The sequence below is a fragment of the Prinia subflava genome, chromosome 7, assembly GCF_021018805.1.
Source record: "Prinia subflava isolate CZ2003 ecotype Zambia chromosome 7, Cam_Psub_1.2, whole genome shotgun sequence".
Classification (NCBI taxonomy): Eukaryota; Metazoa; Chordata; class Aves; order Passeriformes; family Cisticolidae; genus Prinia; species Prinia subflava.
The window spans coordinates 22,050,947-22,074,264 of record NC_086253.1 but is presented as its reverse complement, the minus strand read 5'-3'; the positions used below and the strand labels follow the sequence as shown (position 1 = coordinate 22,074,264).

At 43.9% G+C, this 23,318-nt stretch overlaps 1 protein-coding gene across 3 annotated transcripts in view; it reads right to left on the bottom strand.

Annotated features, from left to right (window-relative positions):
* Positions 1 to 12,718: 12,718 nt before the first annotated feature.
* Positions 12,719 to 23,318, bottom strand: part of C7H4orf19 (chromosome 7 C4orf19 homolog) — a 49,056-nt gene continuing 38,456 nt past the window's right edge. For all 3 annotated transcript variants that reach the window (XM_063401753.1, XM_063401752.1, XM_063401751.1), the window contains 2 exons: positions 15,018 to 15,065; positions 12,719 to 13,976 (listed from right to left, as the gene is read on the bottom strand). In XM_063401753.1, coding sequence (XP_063257823.1) covers positions 13,040 to 13,976; positions 15,018 to 15,049 — 969 coding nt within the window. In that variant the 5' untranslated portion in view covers positions 15,050 to 15,065 and the 3' untranslated portion in view covers positions 12,719 to 13,039. The remainder of the gene's footprint in view (positions 13,977 to 15,017; positions 15,066 to 23,318) is intronic.

Sequence of the window (23,318 nt, the reverse complement as noted above, 5' to 3'; positions counted from 1 at the left end):
AGCCCTGTCTGAAAGAGAGGAGACATATGGTCTGTTCTGGCTTGGTAATGCTGAAAGTGCCTACTGGATTGGAATGTGAGACTGTCTCTCCTAAGGAATTACATTTCCTGGCTGTTCAGTGGTTGTTGAGGACTCCCACCTGTGACCTGTAGTTTGAAGTGTGAATCAATTAGTATCTATTAATTTAGGGTTTCTGGGCACTTTAGGCTTTTTCTTTTTTCCCTGCTAAGTGACTAATGCTAATGAGTAAACAAGAAAAGAGTGGTTAAGTCTTGGTTATCTAATATTAATGAACAGTATGTAAGACTTGGACAAATAAAGATGGATTCAGATCTAATTTTTTTCTCAGTGTTTTGTGGAATACTGTCTTTTGGGATTTTGTTTGAGGGAGGTTAGGCTCAAAGTACTGGCATCTGAAATTTCCATTTCTTGCTGATTTCTTTTTTTAATTTTGATATTTTTTTGCAGTGGTAAGGGGCCTGCACTAAGGTGCTGCTGGTCTTTTTACTCAAGCCATGATTTGATGTTGTCTCTTGTTCTGGATGCTCCCTTTTGCATCTCTGAAGGGGCTGGCTGATTCTGGAGCTCCCACTGTGCAGAGCTGGAAGGCACCCTGTAAGCGCTGGAGCTTCCCTCCTGGCAGGTTAAGGTCATCTGCTGAGGCAAAACTAGTAAAAGGATATGTAGGGCTGAAGCAGGATAAGGAAAAGGAAGCTGAACAGTTTGGGAAGGTAGAAGTCTGTTCCTCTAACTTCCATAAAAAAGTTAGGAGAGATGCCAGGCTTGTAATGCTGGAAGCAAGAAGGTGGCAGAAGCCTTCAAACAGGCATTGGTGGCAAGATCTGAAACCTCTGTGCTGTTACAGTAAGCAGCCTCCAAATTATCTGTGGCTCCCAAATTATCTGGAGGAAAAGAGTGGGTTGGTGGTGTATTTTGCTACTAAGTTTAGATAAGTGAAGCCATGTCCCCTGTGCCATGGACTCAGTGCAGAGCCAGTTACATGGGTAACTTGTCCATCTGTTTGTGCATGCCAGGCCTTGTGTGGCACTGTGTCAGTCTAGCTCAGTTCACCTGTTGTAACTGAAACTGCTCTTAAATGATATCTGGGCAGCCTCTAGTGCTGTAGAAGTGCAATGGCATTGAGTGTAGCTGCAGTTGTAACACAAAGAAAGATGTATTAAGCAAATGCATTTTTCTAGCAGTGTAACCCCTCAGTTTTATATGTGTAAACCCTCTGATGCTCCCTTCCCTTGTCTATTTTCAGTCAGTCATCCCAGTCCTCTCTCATCTGGGCTGCAGAGTTGTTAGAAGTGCAGCAGAGGCAGAAGGGAGGCACTTGTGCTGGTATGTCACAATTGTGGTGGTGGTGGTCTTGAAATTGTCCTGGGGAATAGAGAGCATTGTGTTCAGTACACATTTCATAGGTATCAGCATGGAGCAGCAAGACAACAAACAAACCTAGCTGGTACCTGCTGCAGAGGGGCAGGTTTGGAGAGGACTGCTGGGGAGGGCAGGTTCAGAGAAGAGGCAGTAATGGCAGTGTGAAAGGCTTGGGAAGATTGAAAAATAGTAGGGCAGAAGCATTTTGAGATGAACTCTTGTCTCTGAAGTGTTCTGAAAAATTGACTTTTGTTTTGTGGGTGTCATTAGGTATCCAGCTAAATACTGAGGTGATAATATGGTTTGATTTTCATACTGAATGAGAGTATTTTCAAAATGTCATATTAAAGTAGTGTTTAACTATTGGTCTTCAATATTGATTTACAGTAAGAATAATTTTCTAATAAAAACAGCAATCTTTAGGAGAGCCTTAAAATAAAATACCCATAACATTTCTCAAATCTTATTTTCAAAGGAATCTACACACATATATGCATAGAATATATGTATAAACAGGAATGCAATGTTTTCTGTCAGGTACAAGCACATTTTGTGTAAAGTAACTGAATTTCATATTTGCTGGCAGCAGAGGGAGCTATGAAGCTTTTATTGATAATTCAAAAAGGTCAGAGTGGGTCAGTGTAAAAAAAGAATTAAACCAAAAAATTTGAAAAAGTCCTAATTTAAAGGGAGATCTGAGGTGCCTCATGGGGCTGGGGCAGAGCTGTGGCTAGTCAGGACCCAGCAACTCAGCCCCTCTCATGCCCTGAAGTGGCCTGGAAGTAGCTGCTGCAGTTATTAAAAGGAACAATGTAAACTTCTCTCCCAGCCAAACTTTTAATCAAAGCAACGAGGAAGAACAGGATCTGTGTGTCGTATGTCAAAACAATAGCAGCATGCATCGCCTGGTAATTAACACTCATGTGTGAATCTGGAAAAGTAATTCCCAGTCAGGGTGGAGTGTGCGTATTCTTTTGCAAGGCTTTTGATAATTTGTCTTGATTTTGATTAATGCTAGACCTCTATATGGTTGTTTTTTTGCAGATGCTAATTGGATGAGTTTTTTATGTAAGTCTACGTAACTGGCAGATTAATGAGTAAAAGGTAACCAAAATCAGACTGGCGTTATTCTGGCAAAGGATGATGTTAGATACTTGTTAGATAACCCGTGTCACTTTTACCTACCAAACTGAAACTGTGGCATTAAAAATCTGTAATATTTCATCTGTTCTGGAGACCGATTCTGGAGAAGCTCACACCACTTCTGGCCACAGCAAAATCTCTTTCTGCAGTGCATTTTGTGTTGATGCCATGGTTCAACCCCAGCTAGCAGCCACGTCCCAGGCAGCCACATGCTCACCCCTGCACCAATGTGATTGGAGAAAGAATTGCAAGGGTGAACACTGGAAAACTCGTGAGTCAAGATGAGGACAGCTTAGTAGGGAAGGCAGAAGCCATGCACGCAAGCAAAGCAAACCAGAATTATTCACTGCTTCCCCTAGGCACATGGGTGTTCAGCATCCCCAGGTGAGCAGGGCCCCATCATGTATAACAGAGATTTGGGAAGACAAACACCATCATCCCAAATGTCTCTCCAGTGGGCATAATGTTCTGTGGTGTGGAATCTCCCTTTGGTCAGTTCAGGGCACCTGTCCCAGCTCTGCTCCCTCCCAGTTTCTTTTGTGCACCTCCTAACTGGCAGAGCATGAAACAAAACAAAACAAAGTCCTTGATTTCGGATAAACACGACTTCTCAAAAAACCAAAACATCAATGTGTTGTCAATGCCATTCTTATTCTGAATCCAAAACAGCACTATAACAGCTACTGAGAAGGAATTAACTCTATCCCAGCTGAAACCAGGACAATTGAAATTAAGGATATTGGCATGGATCTTTTTTTTTCCCCTGAGGATTTTATGAAAAAGCTAATCTGAGGAATGCCCCTAAATTATTTAATACATTATTTTTGGAGGAGGATCTCAAATAAGAACTAAAGCAGTGTGAGATAGAAACAACCTAAGTTATTTATTCTTGGCCAGATCCCTATGGTTTGTCCTCAGATATCTAAAGTTTTAATTTTGTCCTCAAATACCAGAGTTTTAATCTCTCATACATTTGTTTTGTTCTGTCGTTACCTTGCCTTTGTCACTTACCTTCCTTTCATTTTGCATAAGTGTAGGTAGATTACTTGGTACTGGCTCCAGGTATTAAGAGCAGGGAGGGGATAGAATATGTGATCACAGATTACTGAAAATCTGGTCATGCTCGAGGTTAAGGTGCATAGCTGAGAGTGTTGCCTTTCTCACTGCTTCTGCACCCTCATAATAATCAACCTAATCTCTAGCTCAGAGTAAACAGAAGGGAGCTTAATGAGCAAATAAATGACTTAAACTGCTGACTTCATGTGACATGGTTTTATTGTGGCATAGGTTGAGTACTTAATTTGTCTTCAACCTCAAATAATATTGGGATGCAGTATTTCCTGAAAGACTTCTGAGGTTTTTTGTTTTGTTAATGAATGAAAGGTTTCTTAGTTGTTAGTGTACAGTAATTCAGCCATGAATTAAAGCAAAAACCTGTTAAATCCTGTTTATAATAATTTCAGTCAAGATTCAGAGCATAGAATGATGTAACTTTGATAGCTTTGATCACAGTCTTTGTGAGGTGACTGCTTGGGGTGTGTACTTGAACAATTGGATTAGGAGCAAAATCAAGAGAGGCAATGTTTTTCCTGCTTCTTCGAGAGAATCCTATTTTCCAAACTAAGTTGTACAAGGGAATATTTATTTTCTCTGACTAAAGGAGAAAGAGGTAGGGAGTGGGAGAGTAGCTACATGTAATAAATTCTGTTGTGAAACTGGACTAAACCATTTTTAAAAAGTTAAAATGGCATTTAACAAAAAAAAAAAACCCACTTAAAAAGTTATTACTGCTTATGTTAAGGCATTAGTTTGCTATAATTTATTTAAATTTTTATTATAGAGTCCAAGGTGTACATTTAGATTCTTCAACACTTTCAACAGTTCATAGTTTAAAATGGAAAAAGTCCCAAAGGGACAGAATTTGCAGAAGTGGTCAGCAGTAGTACCATTGTAGGGGCAGGCAGTTTTTCCTGCTTTCTGTTTACTCAACGAGTTCAGTTCAAGGGTTGTGTGACCTGAAGTTTAGGATTGTGAAGGTTCAAGATGAAGGAATACATAAAAACAAACCTCCCTGAAATGCCAAGTAAAATTGGTAATGGAGAGGAGAATCCTAAGACTAATGTCTAGCAGTGTGTGTGAATGCATGAAATTTGAAAAGCTCAACCAAAAGAATAAACGGGAGTTTCTGTTTTGACACCATGATGGTAAGGAAAAAAGTCTCTGCCAAGGGCTTTTCATGTTGAACAGACCAATGAAAATATTTTAATCTGCTTCTAACAATTACTCCTAAACATTTTGTGATATCTGTGTTCTAAAATGTAGGACACATTGTCTGAAAGGAAGTTTTATTAACAGAATTGTTTAAAAATAAATTAGTTTTTAATGTAGAATGACTTTCATAATTTAACTTCCTTGTGTATCCAGCATGTTAAAGAAGTTTTACTACATTTAATTTTGAAGTGATGCTTTTGTGCAATTCAGTGGATTACAATTTCCATCTACATGCAAGGAGAGATACCAAAACTCTAGAGAAATAATCTATTAAGACTCATTGTTTCAATGTAATTAAAATGTATAATAAAGGCATTTGAATAAAAACATGAAATGCCATATACACAGACCTTAATAAATGTTGAGATATTGTATTCTCTTTTAGCAAAATGAGATACATTCGTAAGAATTCATCTTTTGGAAAACTAAACCCCATTTAGGAAATTGAAACTACGAATACAGCGTGAGATCAAGATGAATTTTAAAAATTTTATTTCCAAGCTGGTGTTTCTTGTTTCACCCTTCAAATGATTAAAATGATATTTTACTTAAACAATCAAATCTGGAATATCTTTTAAAAAATGGGATTTTCTATTTCTGAATTTCAGTTTTTAATGGGAAGTCTCCATAGCAACACTGGCCCAAACAATTATCTTTGTTCTTTGAAAGGGAAGGAAAAACCTCCATCTTTGTGGAATTTATCTATTTCCAGGTTCCTGCTTACTTGTTAGAACTTTGTTTGGTGAGCTGAATTCTGCAGTGTCACGTTTTGGGTTCTACACTTGCTGTGTTTTTCTCTAGGAAATAATTAACTTCCTTGAGGGTGGACTGGGCTGTTTTCCACTCCTGTTGTCATATGTGAAATCCCTGCAGTGATCTTAATTTTTTGAATAATCCAGGGTTGATCTACTGCTAAATGCGAAGGTGCTAAACTTAGTCTTCTTCAATGTCGCTTTGCTTATACATGAAAGATTATAAACTCCCTTTAAACTGTTACTGACTTTGAAGAATAACAAATAAATCATGAGCTTCCAAGATGCAAAAGCTTTCACAGAAATACCAACTCTTAGAATAATTTTCCATCCTATTGCCTATTCTTTATTGCTGCATATGTCTTCATACTTACCTGTAAAGGATTACATCAAGTACAGAAATATTACTAATAATAGATACTGGCCAACCAGTGTTGCCATGAATTTTCCTGGTTTGCTAAGCGTTCATATTAAAGGAGAAACGTGCAGTTTCTCACGCTGGTGAATTGTAAACACAGGACCATGTTTTGTAAATATTGGCAATGTTATGAATACTTTCTCCAAGAGAAGGGGAGGCTGAATGACAGCCTCCTGGACCAATGTGACAGGAGAGGTGGCAATACCCTTCTCCAATCCATGGTCACCTTGACACAGATATAAAATGGAAAAATAAACTAAGGGCAGGGCTTCTGCCCTGCTGCTCTGATGCACCCAGATCTGTGTCCCCAGTCTGTGTTCCTGGTTGGGCCTCCACGGTGATAACTGGCGCCTATACGTGGTCAAGTTGCAAGCTAGTGAGGAAAGAAAAAAGAAGAAAAAAAAAAAAAAAAAATTCTGCCTTCTACAGCTGCAAAAAGAAGAAACCCACGATGTTCTCAGAGGAACGATTGATGATGGAACTGCTCCATTCCTTTTTGTTGTCCTGTGACGCTGACTTAACCAGGAAACACGTGAGAGAACTGCTTAGCTGGGGAAAGAAACTTGGAATTTTTTATACTGCTGAAAAGGCACTTTATATTGGCCCATGGAGAACCCTGGGAAAAAGCCTTTTCTCTGCCGTCCTTGACGGAAACTCTAAGGCAGGCACTCTTTTACGGGCATGGACAACAGTCTTCCCACTTTTAAAAGAGGCTGGGGAGGACTTTGAAGTTGATTCTGGGCTTTCGACAGGAAGCAGGACTGGCTCCCCTGTGAGCTCCGTCGCTTCTGACGAGGATTGCTCTGATGCAGGGTTAGAGCCGATGCAGGAGACCCCCACCCCCATGTCGGGGGTTGGGCGCGCCCAGCGGGGTTTTTGGAAGGGCGGGGAAGCTTTTTTCGGTCCGCTCCCCGCGCGGTTTGCCGGGCGGGGAGCTGGGGTGCCGAGGGGGCGGAGCGCTCGGCCTCGGGTCCCACGCCGAGCGCGGGGGATCGCCCGCGCCGCCCCGGGCCGCCGTGCCGCGGCGACCCCCCCGCTGCCCGCCACCGCTGCGGGGTCCGCCCTGCAGCTGCCGCGCGGAGCCGCGCCGCCTCGGGCCCCCTGCGGGGAGCCGGGGGGGCCGCCGTGCACGCCGCCCCCGGCGCTGCCGGCGCCGCCCCCTGCCGCCGCCTCCCCGGCCCGCCCCGCCCCGCCGCGACCTGCTCCGCGCAGGATTCGGCAGGCGAGCCCGGCGGGGACGGCCCCTCCTTGCCCCGTCCCCCCGCCGCGCCAAATGCTGTGCGCGGGGTCGCCGCCGCCGGCGGTCTGTGCGGTGCCCGCAGCGGAGCCGCCGCCGCCGCCCACCGCGCCGCGCCCCGCCCCACGCGTCCGGTGCCGGTCCGGCGCCGCGGGGGGAGGGCTGGGCGCAACGCTGCCCGCTGCTGCGGGGCCACCCGCGATGGACAGCCCCCCCGCGCCGCCGCGCGGCCGCGCCGCATGCCCCCTCCGCTCAGAGGGGACAGGGCCGAGCGCTGGAGCCGCAGAGCTGCTGCCGGCTCTGGCCCCGGCCACTGACCCATCGGCTGATGGAACAGGAGCTGAAAGCTGTGGCCGATCGGCCACGCCTCCCTGCCCAGCGCGACAATCGCCCCCCCGCTCAGAGAGGAGTCTGAGCGAGTCACTGTCCCCCGCCCGCCCCCCCTACGGGGCCGGGTCGGCTGTGGGAGATGATAACGGGGAAAAAGCGTTGTCTGATATGCACGCTTTTCCTGTCATGAAATCGGATGAGAATTTTAGTCCTGTGTCCCAGCCAAACCAGGCTGCTGAGATAACGGAGCTGCTGCCTGAAGATGCAGCTTTGCCCGAGCCAGTTCAGGGACCTGTGGACGTGGGTCCACAGCATCATAGCCATGATGACCCATCATGGGCAGTCCCGCTTCCCTTATCAAGGGACGTGGCAGAAGATAATACAAGCTTCACTGAGGCAATTCAATGGATCAGTGCAGAATTTGAGAATCTGATCTTTCCTTATGTAATAAGAGGTCTTGCAACAATGATGCTTGAACCTCAACAGGTTTTTACCTTTGAAAGAAATTGGAAATTCCTAGCTGGACAGATGGCTGTCAAAAATAGCCACCTGCCTCGAGATGATCCCTTGTTTGGGGTCGGAGTTGACCTACTTATGGGGAGGAGTCAATATGCTTGCCCTGATGTGCAAGCTGGCCTTTCTTTCAGGGTTTTAGATTCGTGCAGATACATAGGGATATCTGCACTGATAAAAACCAAGTTATCCTTCTCCCCAAAGGAAGACTTCTTAGACATAGCACAGAAGCCAGAGGAAGCTTTTAATGAATTTATATCGCGTCTGATGCATTTTTTAAAGACGAGAGTCGAGGATATAACTTTGACAATGATAATTTTGGAGCAATTAGCAAGAAGCCATGCTAATTCTGCTTGCCAGAGGCTCCTGGAAACCATTCCGGAGACTTCTAATATCCTGGAGATGGTCCAGACCTGTGCAGTTCTAAACACCTGTGATTCTATGGTGATGACCCCAACGGCTGCTTCACAGCCGGCAGAAAAGAGGCAGAATGATGGACATGAGACACAGGCAGATATTCAGCCTAGTGGAGAACAGGAAAAGGAGGCACAGAAAGTGACTCCCTTGTTTTTCTGCGCACAAGGTGTGGGTCCAGACCATACTGCAGAAACATGCGAGGCAGTGGGTCATGCTGAGCCCACGCCAAGCCCGAAAATTCGGAGGCGAAGAAAAAGACGAAGACGTCAGGGGGACGAAACAGTTTCCCAAGCTCTAGAACAAGAGCAAAATTCTCTGGCTGGTGTACAGCCAGCATCTCAAGTGTAGGAAGTGTTGATGTTGCCACATAGCTATGGTCAGTTTTCCTTGGACCTTGCAGTGGGTTTCTACGTCCACATCCTATGTTGCATGCATTCTTTGAGAAAAAGTCAATTGCTCAATTTGTGTTTTCTAAGTTCTCTATCCTCAGGTTCTGGGATCTTTGCCATGGAGGTGGCCGCTGAAAGTCTGCTGAGCTGCCTCAGGTGCATTGGACTGATCCTGTTTGATCCTGAAACCTTGTGCATCCTGTGCCACCCTAGTGCCACCCATCACAGAAGCCTCTTCGAGATCCGATTAACATGGACACGGACTGGCATCCTCTCTCTTCCTATATGGCCTCCATAGAGACTTTGGATCCTGTGGAGCTGCTGGACAAGGACTGACTGAAGCAGTGTGATGCTGAGAGCCAGCGGACTGTTAATCATGGACTCAGAGGAATTGTTTGCTATGGCTCAGTTTTATGTATGGTAGCCATTGTGACCTCTGTGGGGAAAGGGCACGTTGTTTGGGGGTTGTGGTTTTGGGACAGAATTTTGAGGTTCAGAATTTTCAATTGAGTAGAAAAATTTTTCTTGGAATGCTCCTGCCTTTTGCACCGTATATTCCCTTGTATCTTATAAAAATTTAAAAATATGAGGGTGTTGGTTGAATTATGTTAGACTATGCTCGAGATATTTTGAGCAGGTTATTGCAAGGGGTTCAGGGTGAAACCCTGGGTAGCAAAGGCAGAATCAGACCAACATGTAGCCCTCACACCGTCACCTAAATGAAGGTCGGTGAACTTTATACAGGTTTTTTTTTTCTTTCTTTTTTTCTGTCATAGAATTGTTCATTTTTCTTTTTTTGTTTTCTTTTTAATATACTTAAAAGGGTGAGATGTTGCCATGAATTTTCCTGGTTTGCTAAGCGTTCATATTAAAGGAGAAACGTGCAGTTTCTCACGCTGGTGAATTGTAAACACAGGACCATGTTTTGTAAATATTGGCAATGTTATGAATACTTTCTCCAAGAGAAGGGGAGGCTGAATGACAGCCTCCTGGACCAATGTGACAGGAGAGGTGGCAATACCCTTCTCCAATCCATGGTCACCTTGACACAGATATAAAATGGAAAAATAAACTAAGGGCAGGGCTTCTGCCCTGCTGCTCTGATGCACCCAGATCTGTGTCCCCAGTCTGTGTTCCTGGTTGGGCCTCCACGGTGATAAACCAGCTCCCATATTAATTTTTTTTGTATCAAAATAAAACTGGAAGATTTAATTTAATACTTCATAAGTGATCCCTCTGAATATAGGAAACATAGTTGATTGGAGGTGAAGTTACAGTGTCTGGGTGTCTTTAAAAAATGTGTCGTTTTTGAGAGAACTCTTTAAATACAGTTTACTCTTGCTTCTATTAGCTTTTTTTTCTCTGTGATTTTCTGTTTTCTCAAGTTACTGAATTTTACTTTCATAATTGCCTGAGCAAAATGGATTCTTCTGGCAATGTTTGTGTTTATTTGAATCAACGTCTGATGGACTGAGTAAGATTTGGTTCTCATATAATTATTTTAAATCCAATTTTTATGGAGAAAATTGTGTGACATTTAAAAATTATTTCTTAAATAAGTGATTCTTTCACATTTATTGTGAAAATTGTACTGTAGTCTGAAAAATGGCTAAGAATTCCTGACACTCAGTGGTGTCACGGTAGAGTTGAAGGTATATAAACACATATGTAAATATAAACTGCATACAAATGTTTTTTGTTTTTATTTAAAAAAAAATTTCAAAACTGTACTTGACTTTTTTATGTAGAGGATAAAAGAAGTCTGAATGTTGACGTTACCTCATAGGTTTATTTTATGGAAGCTTTCCATGTGATGTAGGTTTGAGATATGCAGGTGCCTGACTTTTTTTTCTGTGAGAGAACACTGACCAGTTATTTCCAATGCAGTGAACAGACTTGCTTTAGCCTGGGTTTTGCCTCTGACATTTATGACAATGAGAACTTGGGCTGCAAGACATGCGCTGCCTGTGGCTCAGCTGCTCTCGTGCAGAGGGTTTTGGCCTGGTGGCGCGTGGTTGCAGGCAGTTGCCCATGGAAGACTTGCTTGGTTGGAGTCGTCTGGGCTGTGTCTGACCAATGGCTCTCCTCTAATATGTTTTAGTGCTTGGGGAGCAAGGTGAGAAACTTGCTGTGATTTGCACTTGAAGTTTGAGCTGGAGCTCAGGTTAGAAAAATCGAATTGAGTAGATACTGACAAAATCAGGTCAGTTTTCTGGGGTGTTTGTTGCATTTCTTCCTTTGAGATTTTTTACTTGAATTGTTTTTCATGGTTCATGTCATGGCACAGCAAGAGGCTGCTGGCTCCCTGGGGCTGGGATGTGGGGAGCAGTAGGGCCTCCCTGGGGATAGCAAGGCTGGATCCCACAGCTGGAGTCTGTCCTGCTGCCCCAGCCAACAGCACCAGCACAGCCCCAGCACAGGCATCTCTGGCAGGGCCCCTGGCTGGGCTGGCAGGTTTGCCCCACTGGGGGTGAATGGGGTCCCAGGCAGGGCTGGGGGAGCCCTGGGGAGGCGGACAGGGACAGTCAGGACTGGTGACACTCTCAGCATAGCTCATTACTGGCAATGTGCAGACACCTTCACCGACTTCCAGTATTCTAGTAATCTTCAAAAGACAAATGTCTGTGTAAACCTTGTATGCACTTATGAGAAGGCTTAGAAGGACCTATTAAAATAGAAAAGGGGTAGAGAAATCAACAGTACTACAATTCTTTAAAACCATATAAAGCTTTTTTATTTTACACATACAATGTTGTGACTCTTGCCTGTAGCTGAATATAGTTCTCTAGAAGCTGAGACTTTAGGTTGTTTTAATTGCTCCAGGAGTATCATTAATGTTTTGAGAAATCGAAATCATCATATACATTGTTGGTGTTTGCATACATCTGATGAGAGCTATATCTTATTGAACTTCTTTAATGTAACTTTCATATTCAGAAATTGCATAAAGTACAAAAGTCACCAGATTATTTTTTATATGGTTAAAAAATTTATTAGGAGTTTATAACAAAAACTTGGAAACCACAAAATTTCAGTATAGAATGTCAAGCACTTTCTATTTCAACCATACTTTCATTGAATTTGGCAGCACCAAATTGGTCTCTACCTCCTTTTTTTTTCTCCCATTAAAAATGCAGCCTCTCCAAGAATGCAACTATTTTCAAATCTTACATTTAATCCAGTTTGGAATTTCAGTCCCTTTCCTGATGTAAATTTAGGGACTAGAGCAGAGCTAAGGAGAGGTCTAGTTGACTCTTGCTGTTTTTGTATAAACAAAGCACATCTTGCTGGGGATGTTTGAGACACAACATATTTGAAAACTGTATTGTTAAGACAGGTGACACGTACCTGGAAAATTCAGTGGAGTTCAGACTTTTCAGGTTGTAATTTTACAAGAGTTTTAATCTATCCAAACCAGTAGGGACTGAGTTTTGCTCTCTCTCTCTTGCCTCTCTGATAGTGTGTGTGCAATTCTTACACGAGCTACTTCAGCACATGAAACCAGCAGAAAGTTACCCACTCTCTTGGATTTAGCTGGGCTTCTGTTCTTTTAAGAAACTGAAGCACCAATACTTGGGGTATCAAACACAGTCAAGTGAGAGGTGTGTGGGGAGAAATGATGTTATTCTAATGTCAGGTGCACACGCACAGATTTAGAGTTAATCCATAATGGAACCATAGCCACAGCAAAGTTCAGTCCAAGCTGCCTTCCCTGTTTTATGTTTCAGTAGATTGCAGAACTTTGGCTCACTTATGTAGTTTTTTTCTGCTAATGATGAGAATCTGTGGTTTCTAACTCCATGGCTTCAATAGTCCTGTTTTAAATAATGGGAGTTTTGTGAACCTGGAACACACATTGTGCACAGACCCTCATGAGGAAGAAAAGGAAACACTTGTGTGAGTCCAGACAAAGTGGGTGTACAACTGAATATTCTATATGGAAGAAATGATGCTTTGCCCTCCTGCTTGGGCTCCTAGAGAAGAGTATTACCATTAGTCAAGGGAGCACTTCTGTACCTCAGGCAGTAGAAATTAAAAGCCTGTTTGAAACAGCTCAAGGGACTGACGTTTAGTCCCAACTCCTTTTGTATATGCTGTTCATAACAGCTCTCCATGTGTGCTGTATATCTGTTCATATCAATCCAGAAATAATGTCTGGATCTTATCCAGTGTATTAGAAGCAAACCATCTAGTACTCGTCATCGTCTTCTAGGTCTGCTCCTGCTGTTGCAGCTTCCAGTGCAGCCAGAGCTGCTGCAACTTCTGCATCTTCCTCCTCAATTCCTCCATTGGCATCTTTATGGTTGGTGTATGTGGGTGCCTGTGTGACTTTGGTAACAGCAGTGATACCACCAGTAAGGCTCTCACTCAAACTTGCAGAGTCAGTTTTAAAAGGTTCAGTACCGCTCTCTTTCACTGGTGAAGGTGGGATTGCGCAAAGGTCCTGGTCTTGTATGGCTGAAGCACTAGTGTTTTGGTCTGAATGTGCGGAGTTCACTGAAAAGCTGTCTTTTTCAACATAGTTCCCAGTTTGATCACCATTTTGGGGACAATCAATATCTGGCAGTCTTATGGCATTGTTTTCTGTCTCCAGTATTGAGTTTCCTTTGAGAAAGATGCTGTCTTCTGCAGACTGGGAGTCTGGAATACTGTTAGGCACATTGCTGGCTGCCTTACTCTGACTGCCTGTCTCTAGGTCAAGTTCTTGTCCAGACCTATTTGATTTGGTGTAAAAGTCTGTATTGCTGGCTGAAGAAGCCTGTGACTGGCTGGAGGTTCCCTTTTCACTGGTTTCTTTCACTGGGCTCGTGTTGGGGTTGAGCATGGAGTCCTGAGCACAGGAGTTGCCACCATTGACTTCAACATGAAGCTTTGCACTGCACTTCACAAGGCCATCCTCTTGAGAATCATTGCCTCTGTGATTCCAGAGAGTTTCTGTTGTACTGTTTACTGGATTTTTATTTTCTGTTTTGTTTACCTCATCCTTCTGGAGTTCATTTTTGGGTTCTTCATTTTCACTATTCTCTTTGAATTTGGATTTATTGCTGCCTTGTTCATTGTATTTATAGCTGTTTACTTCATGAATGCATCCAGATGATTGTACTTCTTCTGGATCAAAGATATAGCTGGAGTAAGGAAAATTTATAAAGGAAATGTTACTTATGATGTTAATCAATATAATTCGTAAAAAAGATTAAGCTTCCCTTTTAAGCTGAAGGTCTTGAAGAAGGAGTGTCACTGAACTTTACCTTGGGTCCTGAGAATGAGTTAAATGGAATGGAAACTCTGAATATGCTATCGGCTGCTGTTTCCTGGGACTGATCATAGCTAACCCCTGTAGTGAGATTCACCAGGAGCATAAGGAGGATGTTGGAGAATCACGTGCTAGTCATTGCTTGTTTCCAGCCCTATTTTTTATTTTTTCTGGGGAGCTGATTAGCCAATGAGTAGTCATAACATGGATTGCTAATTAATATGTCCTCATATAGTTGCTAAAATATCTTCAATTTTTTTCCTGGTGTTCTTTCCAGTCTTTTGTCCCTCACCCCGCCTTGATTAATTTCCTTCTTCTTGCTCTATAATTTCCTTGACTTGTTTCTCCCAGGGCAGAAGAATTCTTTTCATTATCTTTCTTTTTTTCTCTCATAGCATCTTTTTGTCCCCAGTTCCTTACCTGTTCTACAGCAGTGGCCAAGGGAAGTACTAACCCTCAAGTGGAGCTGAAATGTGATCTTTATAAAACTACTAGTCCGTCTCTCTAGGGAGGCTTTTAATATGGGAATTCTTCCCCTAACTAACTAGATTTAACAGCTATGATGGAAGCAAGGAACTGTTCATTTCCATTGCTTGGGAGAGAGGGAGGATCTGACAGTGTGTGTGCACCTTGTTCTGCTGAATTGAGGGAAGCTCATGCTACCTAAATTAGAAAAAACTTTACTAATGAAGAGTTTTCAGTGCAACACAATTCCTTTTGTGGGATAGGAAGTATAGAAGTGGACTTTAATTACAGTAAATTAAAAGAGCTTTCATAGGAAGTCTGTATGCCTATGCTTAAAGATGCTGTAAACTTTGAGAAAACTCCAACCTTTTTACAGTGGCTAATTAAAGCAACAGGTGTGGGGGAGCACAGACACATGGTTTAATGCTTTTATTTTGTTCTATTGTACCTTCGTATCATTTTGCAGCATCTGCACCCCATCTGGATTTTCCTTAATCTGAAAAGAGAGAAAGGGAAGGAAAGGAAGAGATAGAGTGAGTGAAGCATTATGAAATTAATATATGAGCAATTGTATTGAAAACTATGCTCATATTTAGATGGGTTTTGTTAGCTAAAAAGAAAGATGTCTATGCAAGAATGGATCAAGGTCTTTGTAGGTTGTTGTCTTGCATTGGCAATGGTCTTTAATTGGGGAAAAATCTGGGGAAGAATTGACCAATTCTTAGATAGTGATGTTCTCTCAGAATAGTTTCCTAAGCAATTTTATGATTTGGAATATTGTAAGTCAGTGTATTGGGTGTGGGTTGTTGGTTTTTTGTTTGGTTGGGCTTTTTTTTCCACTTGACACCTGTTGGTAAAGTTCTCTACCATGAATTTGCCCAGCTGTTTCTTGAAACAGTAAACTGCTAGCATCTATCATATCCTTTACTTAGTACTTTCACAGACCAGCCTTGCCTGTGTGAAGAATCACCTGCTTTTATTTGACTTGAACCTGTTTTTTACTAGTAGTATTTGTTGCCTCATAGTTTCTTGTATTAGAAATAGTGACCATCATGTCCAATTGTCATAGGATAGGTCCTGTACTGTCTTTTCAGTGCTCATCTATTTAAATGTTACCCATAGTGACATTGTTTTGTGCCTATGAACTGTCCTTCTGGCGTTCTCTGAGTCTTCTTGCATTTTAACATCCTATCCAAATGAAGTGTGGAAACTATAAATGCAGAGTTCTCAAGATGTTTGAAACCTGAGAGAAGCAGGTTTATTTTTTTCTAACTTCTTGTTTCCATTTGCTTTACCCCATGACAGCTACTGAGCACTACTGAGGTGACTTTTTTGTGGAACTATCTCTTAGTGAGGCACAGACAAATTCCTGGAATGGGTATTTTGTTATAAGCAGTATGTTGCTCCTCCATTTTACTCCAGTAAAATTCCAGAGTTTCGCTAGAACTAGCAGTCTGTGTTTTGCTACACCATTGCCTGACCCACTAAGTTGACACAGTTTGGTTTTTAGTTAAAGTGGAAACAGTTCCCTGTCAGGACCCTAGAACTGTTTTGAGACAGGCACCTATCAGAGTTCATTTTTAAATATTGACATATTGTTGGACCATTGGGGAAGCTAGATGCGACTTTGAGAAATGCCCGTATAGAATTCTGAGTGAGTCCAAGTCACCCCTTTCACCCTTCTGGCCGCAGAACAGGTAACATGGGCCAGCCCGTTCTGTTAGAACAGCGCAGGCCGCCGGGCCCCTTGGGGGCAGTCGGCTCAGGCCCGGCCCTGCCTCCGGCCCCGGCCGGGCCCTGCCGCTGCCCCTGTCGGGCGGAGCAGGGGAAGTTCCTTATCCCCCTGGAGCCCCAGAGCCAGCCCAGCCTGGAGGGAGCTGGCGGAGCTGAGCCCCTGATAACACCCATGAGCCCGGCTGGGCAGAGCCCACCCCGATTTGCCACTGAGGGGTGGGCAGGGCCCCCTCCTCCCTCTGCTCCAGTGACTCCCCGGCAAAAAGGAAAAGGCGGGGGAAGCCTGGCAGCGGCTGGAGAAGCTACTGCTAGGCAGAGATCACATAAGCACCGCAGGCCTGGGCAGATTTAAGCCTTTCTTGACAACATAAAGCTTCCGAAGCTTTACTGTTCCTTGAGAGAGAGGAGAGATGGGCAGAGTGACCGTAGAGAAGACCCAGCATGAAGTCAGTGAGAGAGTGACAGTGAAAGACTAACTGGAGGAAGGATAGAGGAGTTGCCTGCTGGCTGGACTTCAATTAGAGCCATGGAAATGAACTCTGTATGTAGATTATCTCTTCAGATCATGAGAGAGATATGCATTTAGGGAGATGATTTCTTATTTGTAGATTTTTGAACAAAGGTGTTGTGATAGACTGAGAAATATTGCATTAGAATCTGTGATTCTTGTAGTCCCATGAGATGCTTGAGCAGAGAGAGATGAGAAGCCCTTTGTGCCAGTGAAGAAGTGAAGAGACATCTCTGTTCCCTGTGATGAAGGATCCTTTGCCTCTGGAGTTGTGAATCTTTAAAAGGTGACACCCCAATATGCCTGAGTTCACATGACCCATGAGCAGCCTGGGAAACTGTCAATGGGAGGAAGGGTCAAAGGGGTCACGGAAGCAGGTTCTCCCTGGGCGGAAGTTTCTGTGACAGTTAAAACCCACAAGAGAACTGTTCTGATTCTGAGTGGGATCCATGATTCTAAGAGAGAATCCTTCTCCTAAAGAAGTAATTAAAGACTATTTTTCAAGGAGTAGAACTGACTGAAAATCACAGGTTGTCTCTCTATGTTCCCTGTAGGAAGGTGAACAGTTTGTGAGGAGAAAAGTTTCATTTTTTTCCTTTTTTTCTTCCTTTAGTGTGTGTTAATAAAAAAAACTATCTTTGTAACCTTTAAGTTGAGCCTGTTTTTACTTTTTCCTCCCTAAGTCTGTCTCACAGAAAGAAAAGAGAAGGCACAAAAACCGTCACAAATTTGGTGCGTTGACCAAGAAAGGTTAAACTTGGTGAACGTGAAACTGCGACACCCAGTGAGATGCTAAGAACAATCCATTATATGGTTCTTATGCCAAAGTCTTTTATTATGAGAAGAAATGGTTTGCTAATTTGGACCCTTGAAAACATTCCCGTTCTGAACCTAAACTGAAGTCCCAAATCTGAACATCCACACCCCCTAAATCCCTCAATATTCTTTATGGATAGTGGCTATCTTATTTCAAGTCAATAAGTCAGGGCAAGTTGTTTAATGTGTTTTGTCCATTGTTATTCAGGCTCTTCCTTTTTCTCTTGAGATACTCTACAAACTCACATACTTTTGCCAATGCCTAAGTGGCTCACTTCCCATAAAACAGAAACTGATGAAGCAAAATCAGGGTATTTTTTGGAGTAATTTATTTACAGAACATCCAAGGAAAGTAATATTGATTTATTCTTCTCAGGCATGGCCTGAACTGCACACTGACAATTATGCTAGTAGAAATGTAAGTCAAAACAGTTCCCCTCTAAAATCTGAGCACTTCTGGTGTTAGTACTGAACTAAATACCTGATGTTCAGACGTCTCATTCTTGGTGCCTCTAAGGGCCTACAGTCATTCAGCAGCTGGTTTTACCCTAGGGTATAGCTGCTCCTACCTATGCTTTCTGTTTTTGTGTCCACATGAATTGTTGTGGAGCAGAAATTTCTATCAGGAGTAGCCACCCTGATGTGGCTGAGTGCTTGTTGGAATGGCTTTCAAGCCAGCTGCTTTGCTTCCTTTCTCTTGATTCTGTTTCTCTCCCCGATTGCAGTTTCTCTTCCACATCTCTGCTGACCATGTACTGTGTGTTTTCACCCCACATAACTCAGGAACATCGTAGCAGGAATTCTGATACAGGGTTTTTTGTCTGAAGAGGATTGCCCCCTGAAATGCCCACACAGCGTTTGGCTCGGCTTTAAAGTTTGTAGGTTTGATGAACCCAGTTGTGATTTGTATATAGACCAGCTCTAACAACAGATGTTGCTTCTAGCTGAGAGTGAGCACTTCAAGTCAGGGTGCTTCTGCTTTGAGTTTTATCTGGCAGATTTCCTACTCAGGGATTTTATTTGCAAATTTTGTGATTTTTTTAAAGAGAAAAAAGTACTCCTTATAGGTTTTAAGCATTGCGAAGTCCTAATTGCTGGCCTTTATTCTGTTGTAAAGACATTTGTGATCATCATAGAAGGCAATTATAAATTGAAATTACTGTTGTAGTTTTCAGAAAGCCCTTTCCTGTTTTTTGGTGTGTATTTTTTTTTGTTTGGCGTTTTTTGATTATTTTTTTTTAACTAGAGCTGCTGATGGAATTATCTCTGCAGCTACTGCATTACAGTTTTCCACTGATTAGTTACAACTGGATCTGTCCTGTGCCATGAATAAACTATTACATATGGAAAATAGTGTATATTGTATTATCTTATGAATTATTTCACATCCCTGAAACAGGAATATAGTTTTACAATGTCACTGTCTGAACACTGGCTTTTTTTCCCTTGCCTTCCATTTATGACAATCTTTCAAGTAATGTGGGAAATAATTCTGGGGAACAAATTGCTTTTATGGTATGAAAAAGCATGCTTTGATCCCACTTATCTCGTTTTAGATACTGAGCTCTAAAGACTTGTGAATTGTGTGATGTTCATAGTTGCATTAATGGATAAATAATATTAATAAGCTGCTGTCTGGTGCAGTTTGAGTCAAGCAAGTGCTATGGGCTTGAAACAAAAGAGCATTAGAAACTTCAAGCAATGGATGGTATGTTAACTGATACTGAATTTAGAAACATTGCATCCTTATTAAATATCTGTTCTTTCAGATATGCCGTGCTGCTAAATTGATGACATAATTTCAGATAAACATGACATGATGTGGAATGCTGTCTTGTAGAACACTTTGGGGGCTATTTCCCCCCGAAAAAAGGCTGCCTGTCTAAAGTGGTGCAGTAAAATCCTTGTGAAAAAGGCATATTGTGTGTGTGGCTCTACGCAGATATTTACTATATGTAATATGCTAGGTAAAAAAAAGTTATGCAATATTAACATTTTAAATAATATAGTAAATGTAGTTTTTAACATTGAATCTAAGTAAGAATTGTGTGTAAGGTATTGTCCTTAGCTCAAGAGCCAAGAGAAGATAACCCAGAGGTTTCTACACAGAGAGAACAATTACAACAAGCCTGACTAAAACCCCTCTTGGATGTTTCAGAGGGAAAGATGCATATCTCCTTGAAACCACCCTGGCCAATCCAAACCATGCATATCTCCTTGAATCCACAAAGCTACCTAGTTAAGCCAGACTCCAGGACGCCAGCGGTTTTGCAAAAGGCTCGTGGCAAACGGGCTTTTCTTAGATAAAGTATGCATATTCATTAAAGTTAGTCCTCAAAAATAGAGAGGCTTCTCTCTAACGGGGCCCTTCTCCTTCTCAGCCTTTGTCTGGGAGGGAGGGGGGACGGTAGACCCGGGCTACCTACTTTGCTCTTATTTGCCTCATTATTTGTCCTGTCTCTGAAAACTTTTTAAACTTTTATTATTGTATTATATTTTGTGTAACCAATTTTTATTCTTTATTAAATTTTCATAAATTTCAAGAAGCGAGTTATTGGCATTTATCACAATTTGGTAGCAGAGGGATGGTTTAAAATACCCCCACTGTGAGTACTGTGAGAGGATTGGGAGCGGGGAGACGCGTCCCGCCTGCATTAGGCGGCCTCGGCTCTGTTCCTCGCAGAGTACCCAGAAAGGGGTAAGATCCAAGGACAAAAGGAGGCAATAAGGCAAAGAGAAGGGAAAGAATTCCCTAAAAACCGCGGTAACCAGCTCCTAACATCAAAGTGTACACGAAGAATAAAGACCCAAGGACAACGGAGTGGTCAGAATTGCTGGGATTGGGGGTGGCAGCGTTTGGCGCGGAACGGGGGCTGAAAGTGTGTGTCTGAGAGGCGGGCTGGGGTAACACCCGGACCTTCCAAGCGAGAGCGGAGTCCCCTACGCTGCGGTTCCGTTGTCCCGCGAGGGAGGCGGCCAGTACGGGGACGAAAGTGAATGGTAAAAAGGAGTGAGAGAAACCCCCCAGGGAAAAGGTAAAGTGTGTGAAAAAGGGGACCCTAAAAAAACTTTTGCTGGGATTAAAGAATTATTCCAAGAGCACCCAGGGTTGATAACCAGCTGGATTGGAGGAAGCAATTCTGAGACATCCAGGGTTAAATTCTGCAGAATCTATGAAATAAACCCAAGAGCACCTGGGGTTGGGAAGGGAGAACCCCCAACACTGCCAGATTGAGGGTTTGTGAAGGGCATTGTCTGGCCAGGAAAAACTTTTTGCTGGGATTGAGGAAATTATTCCAAGAGCACCCAGGGTTGATAACCAGCTGGATTGGAGGAAGCAATTCCGAGACATCCAGGGTTATGTTAAATTCTGCAGAATCTATGAAATAAACCCAAGAGCACCTGGGGTTGGGAAGGGAGAACCCCCCAACACTGCCAGATTGAGGGTTTATAAAGGGCATTTTCTGGCCAGGTACTCTTAAAGAGTGTAAAAGTGTGTGGAAAGTAAAAAGTACCTTGTAGTTGTGATTGTTTTGTTGTGTGTGAGATTAAGTGAAAAATAGAGTGGAGTGAATGTGGACGAATGAAAGTATAGAAAGTGTAGATTTTTATTTTATTTTAAGCTTTATTATAGTTCCTCAGAGAAGGTAAATTGTATTAAGAAATAGTGTGGGAGAAAGGAGAAAAGTAGTTTTTGTGGGGGTAAAGGGAAGGTAAACAGAGACAGGGATGGGTAGAAAAGAGAAAATTTTGAAAGAAAAGGGATAGAAGTCCAGTGGGGAGAGACCATCGACAGAGATACCACCCTAAGATCGTCCCTTGGGAGTTGCATTGCCGGCTCCGGTGTTGGTGCCTGTCTCAGTCCCTGTGCTTGCCCCAGGTTCTGACTTGTCGCTTGCTTCTGCCCCAGTTTCTGTCCCAGGCACGAGTCCGCTGTTCGCAGCGGCAGCCCAGCCAGTTTCCCCCCTGTCCCCCCCTCGCTGTTCGCAGCGGCGGCTCAGTCAGGACCGGCACCCCCCCGCTCCCTCCGCCCGCCGCTTCGGGACCGGCTGACGCTTCTCTGCAGCGACGGTACCCGGCCCCCACCCGGTCCCTCTCGCTATTTTCCCGCAATGGCTTTTTCAACCTCATTCCCAGTATTTGTTTGTTAGTTTGTTTTAGCAGCGCTGAGCGTTGCCGCGGCGAGTACAGTCGCCATGAGCCGCGTGGGGGGTGACCGCGTAGTGGCTTAGCCGACCCTGGAAAAGCCCCCCCCAGCAGCAGCAGCAGCGGCAGGGCGGCCAGTTCCCCTCCCCTCCCCCAGCCGTAGTGGCGAGTCCCCCTCCGCTTGCAGAGCGGGGGTGGGGGCGGCTGGTTCCTTCACCCTTCCTCCCAGCGGCGGCGGCGGGTTCCCTCACCCCTCCTCCCGTTCGCGGCGGCGGCGGGGCAGCGGGCTCCCCCTCCCCCCCTTCCCCCCTTCCCGGCGGCAGTTCCTCCGCTGTCGGCGTGTGGCAGGTTGGTCCGGTCCCTAGCTGCCTCAGTAGTGATTCCAGCTTCGGAGGTGCTAGGCGACTGCCGGAGGCAGCTGGAGCTGCCAGCATGGGCCATGCAGAAACGCTGCCGCATAGAGGAGACCGGAAATTACTTCCCCTTCGGGAATTCCGGTGGCAGACCCCGCTCATGCCCCGTCCTTGGAGGACCAAAAGTCAGTGATCAGTCCTCCAAAGCTTCCCACTTCCTGTTGGGAAAGCCGTTCCCTTGGAAACCGCAGTCAATGCAGATCTTCTCAGGAAGAAAGGGAGTGGGCAGAGAAGGACGGTGGGCCGAGCGCCTCTCCTGCCGGGAGTAGAAGGACGAGCGAGGCTCTCGTCCCCAGTGGCAGCGGCGGAGAGGGGCGGCCGCCGCATTCCTGCACAGCCGTGCCATAGCAGAGGGGCTGCCCGGTGGAGGCGGCGGCGCCGAGCCGCGCGTGGGACACGCTGCTCCCTGCCCGCCCCTCCTCCAGCTCACTTATCAGCGCCCACCGCAGCTGCCCTTTTCCTTATGACCGAGTGACTCGAGTCATAGAAGTTTTAAAGATTTTTTCAGTGTTTCTCATGCGCTGGCCTTCAGTTTCTCTCAAATCGGTAGCCTGTAAACTCAGACAGTGTGCACACATGTTCTGGGATGTTTTAGGAAAGACTTGTGGTTTTTTTTGAGAGGAAAGGAGACAGTGTCTGAAGCTGTGCTTTTTAAATAAATGACTGCTGCTTGATGTGCTAACATTTTTCAAGCGTTTTTCACTTGATGAGAGAGAGCTTGGCCATGTGAAGTCAGTGTTTAGTGCTTTTTAAGTGTCTCTTCTACAGTTGATGAATGGATGTGGAAGGAGGAAGAATGAAGAAAGGGAAGTATTAGTGTTCACTAGATTATTTGCTTAGTCTATGTTATAAAATGAGATGTGTAGAAAATATTTTGGAAGATGCAGACAGGAGGAAGAGTTGGAACTTGTAGAAGGTGCAATAGCAAGAAAAATTTGGTAGATATTTCAGGAAGGCATGGTGTAAGTAAAGATGCAGTGGAGTAGTGGGAGCAAGAAAAGAGTTTTGCCTGTCATCAGGGATGCGGTGATATAGAGAGATACCAGAATTTAGATAAGAGATGTTTTGTTAGTCCCAGGAACAAGGAGTAATTTGTTAAGACGAGAATTTCAAGTGAAATTAGGAATAGGAG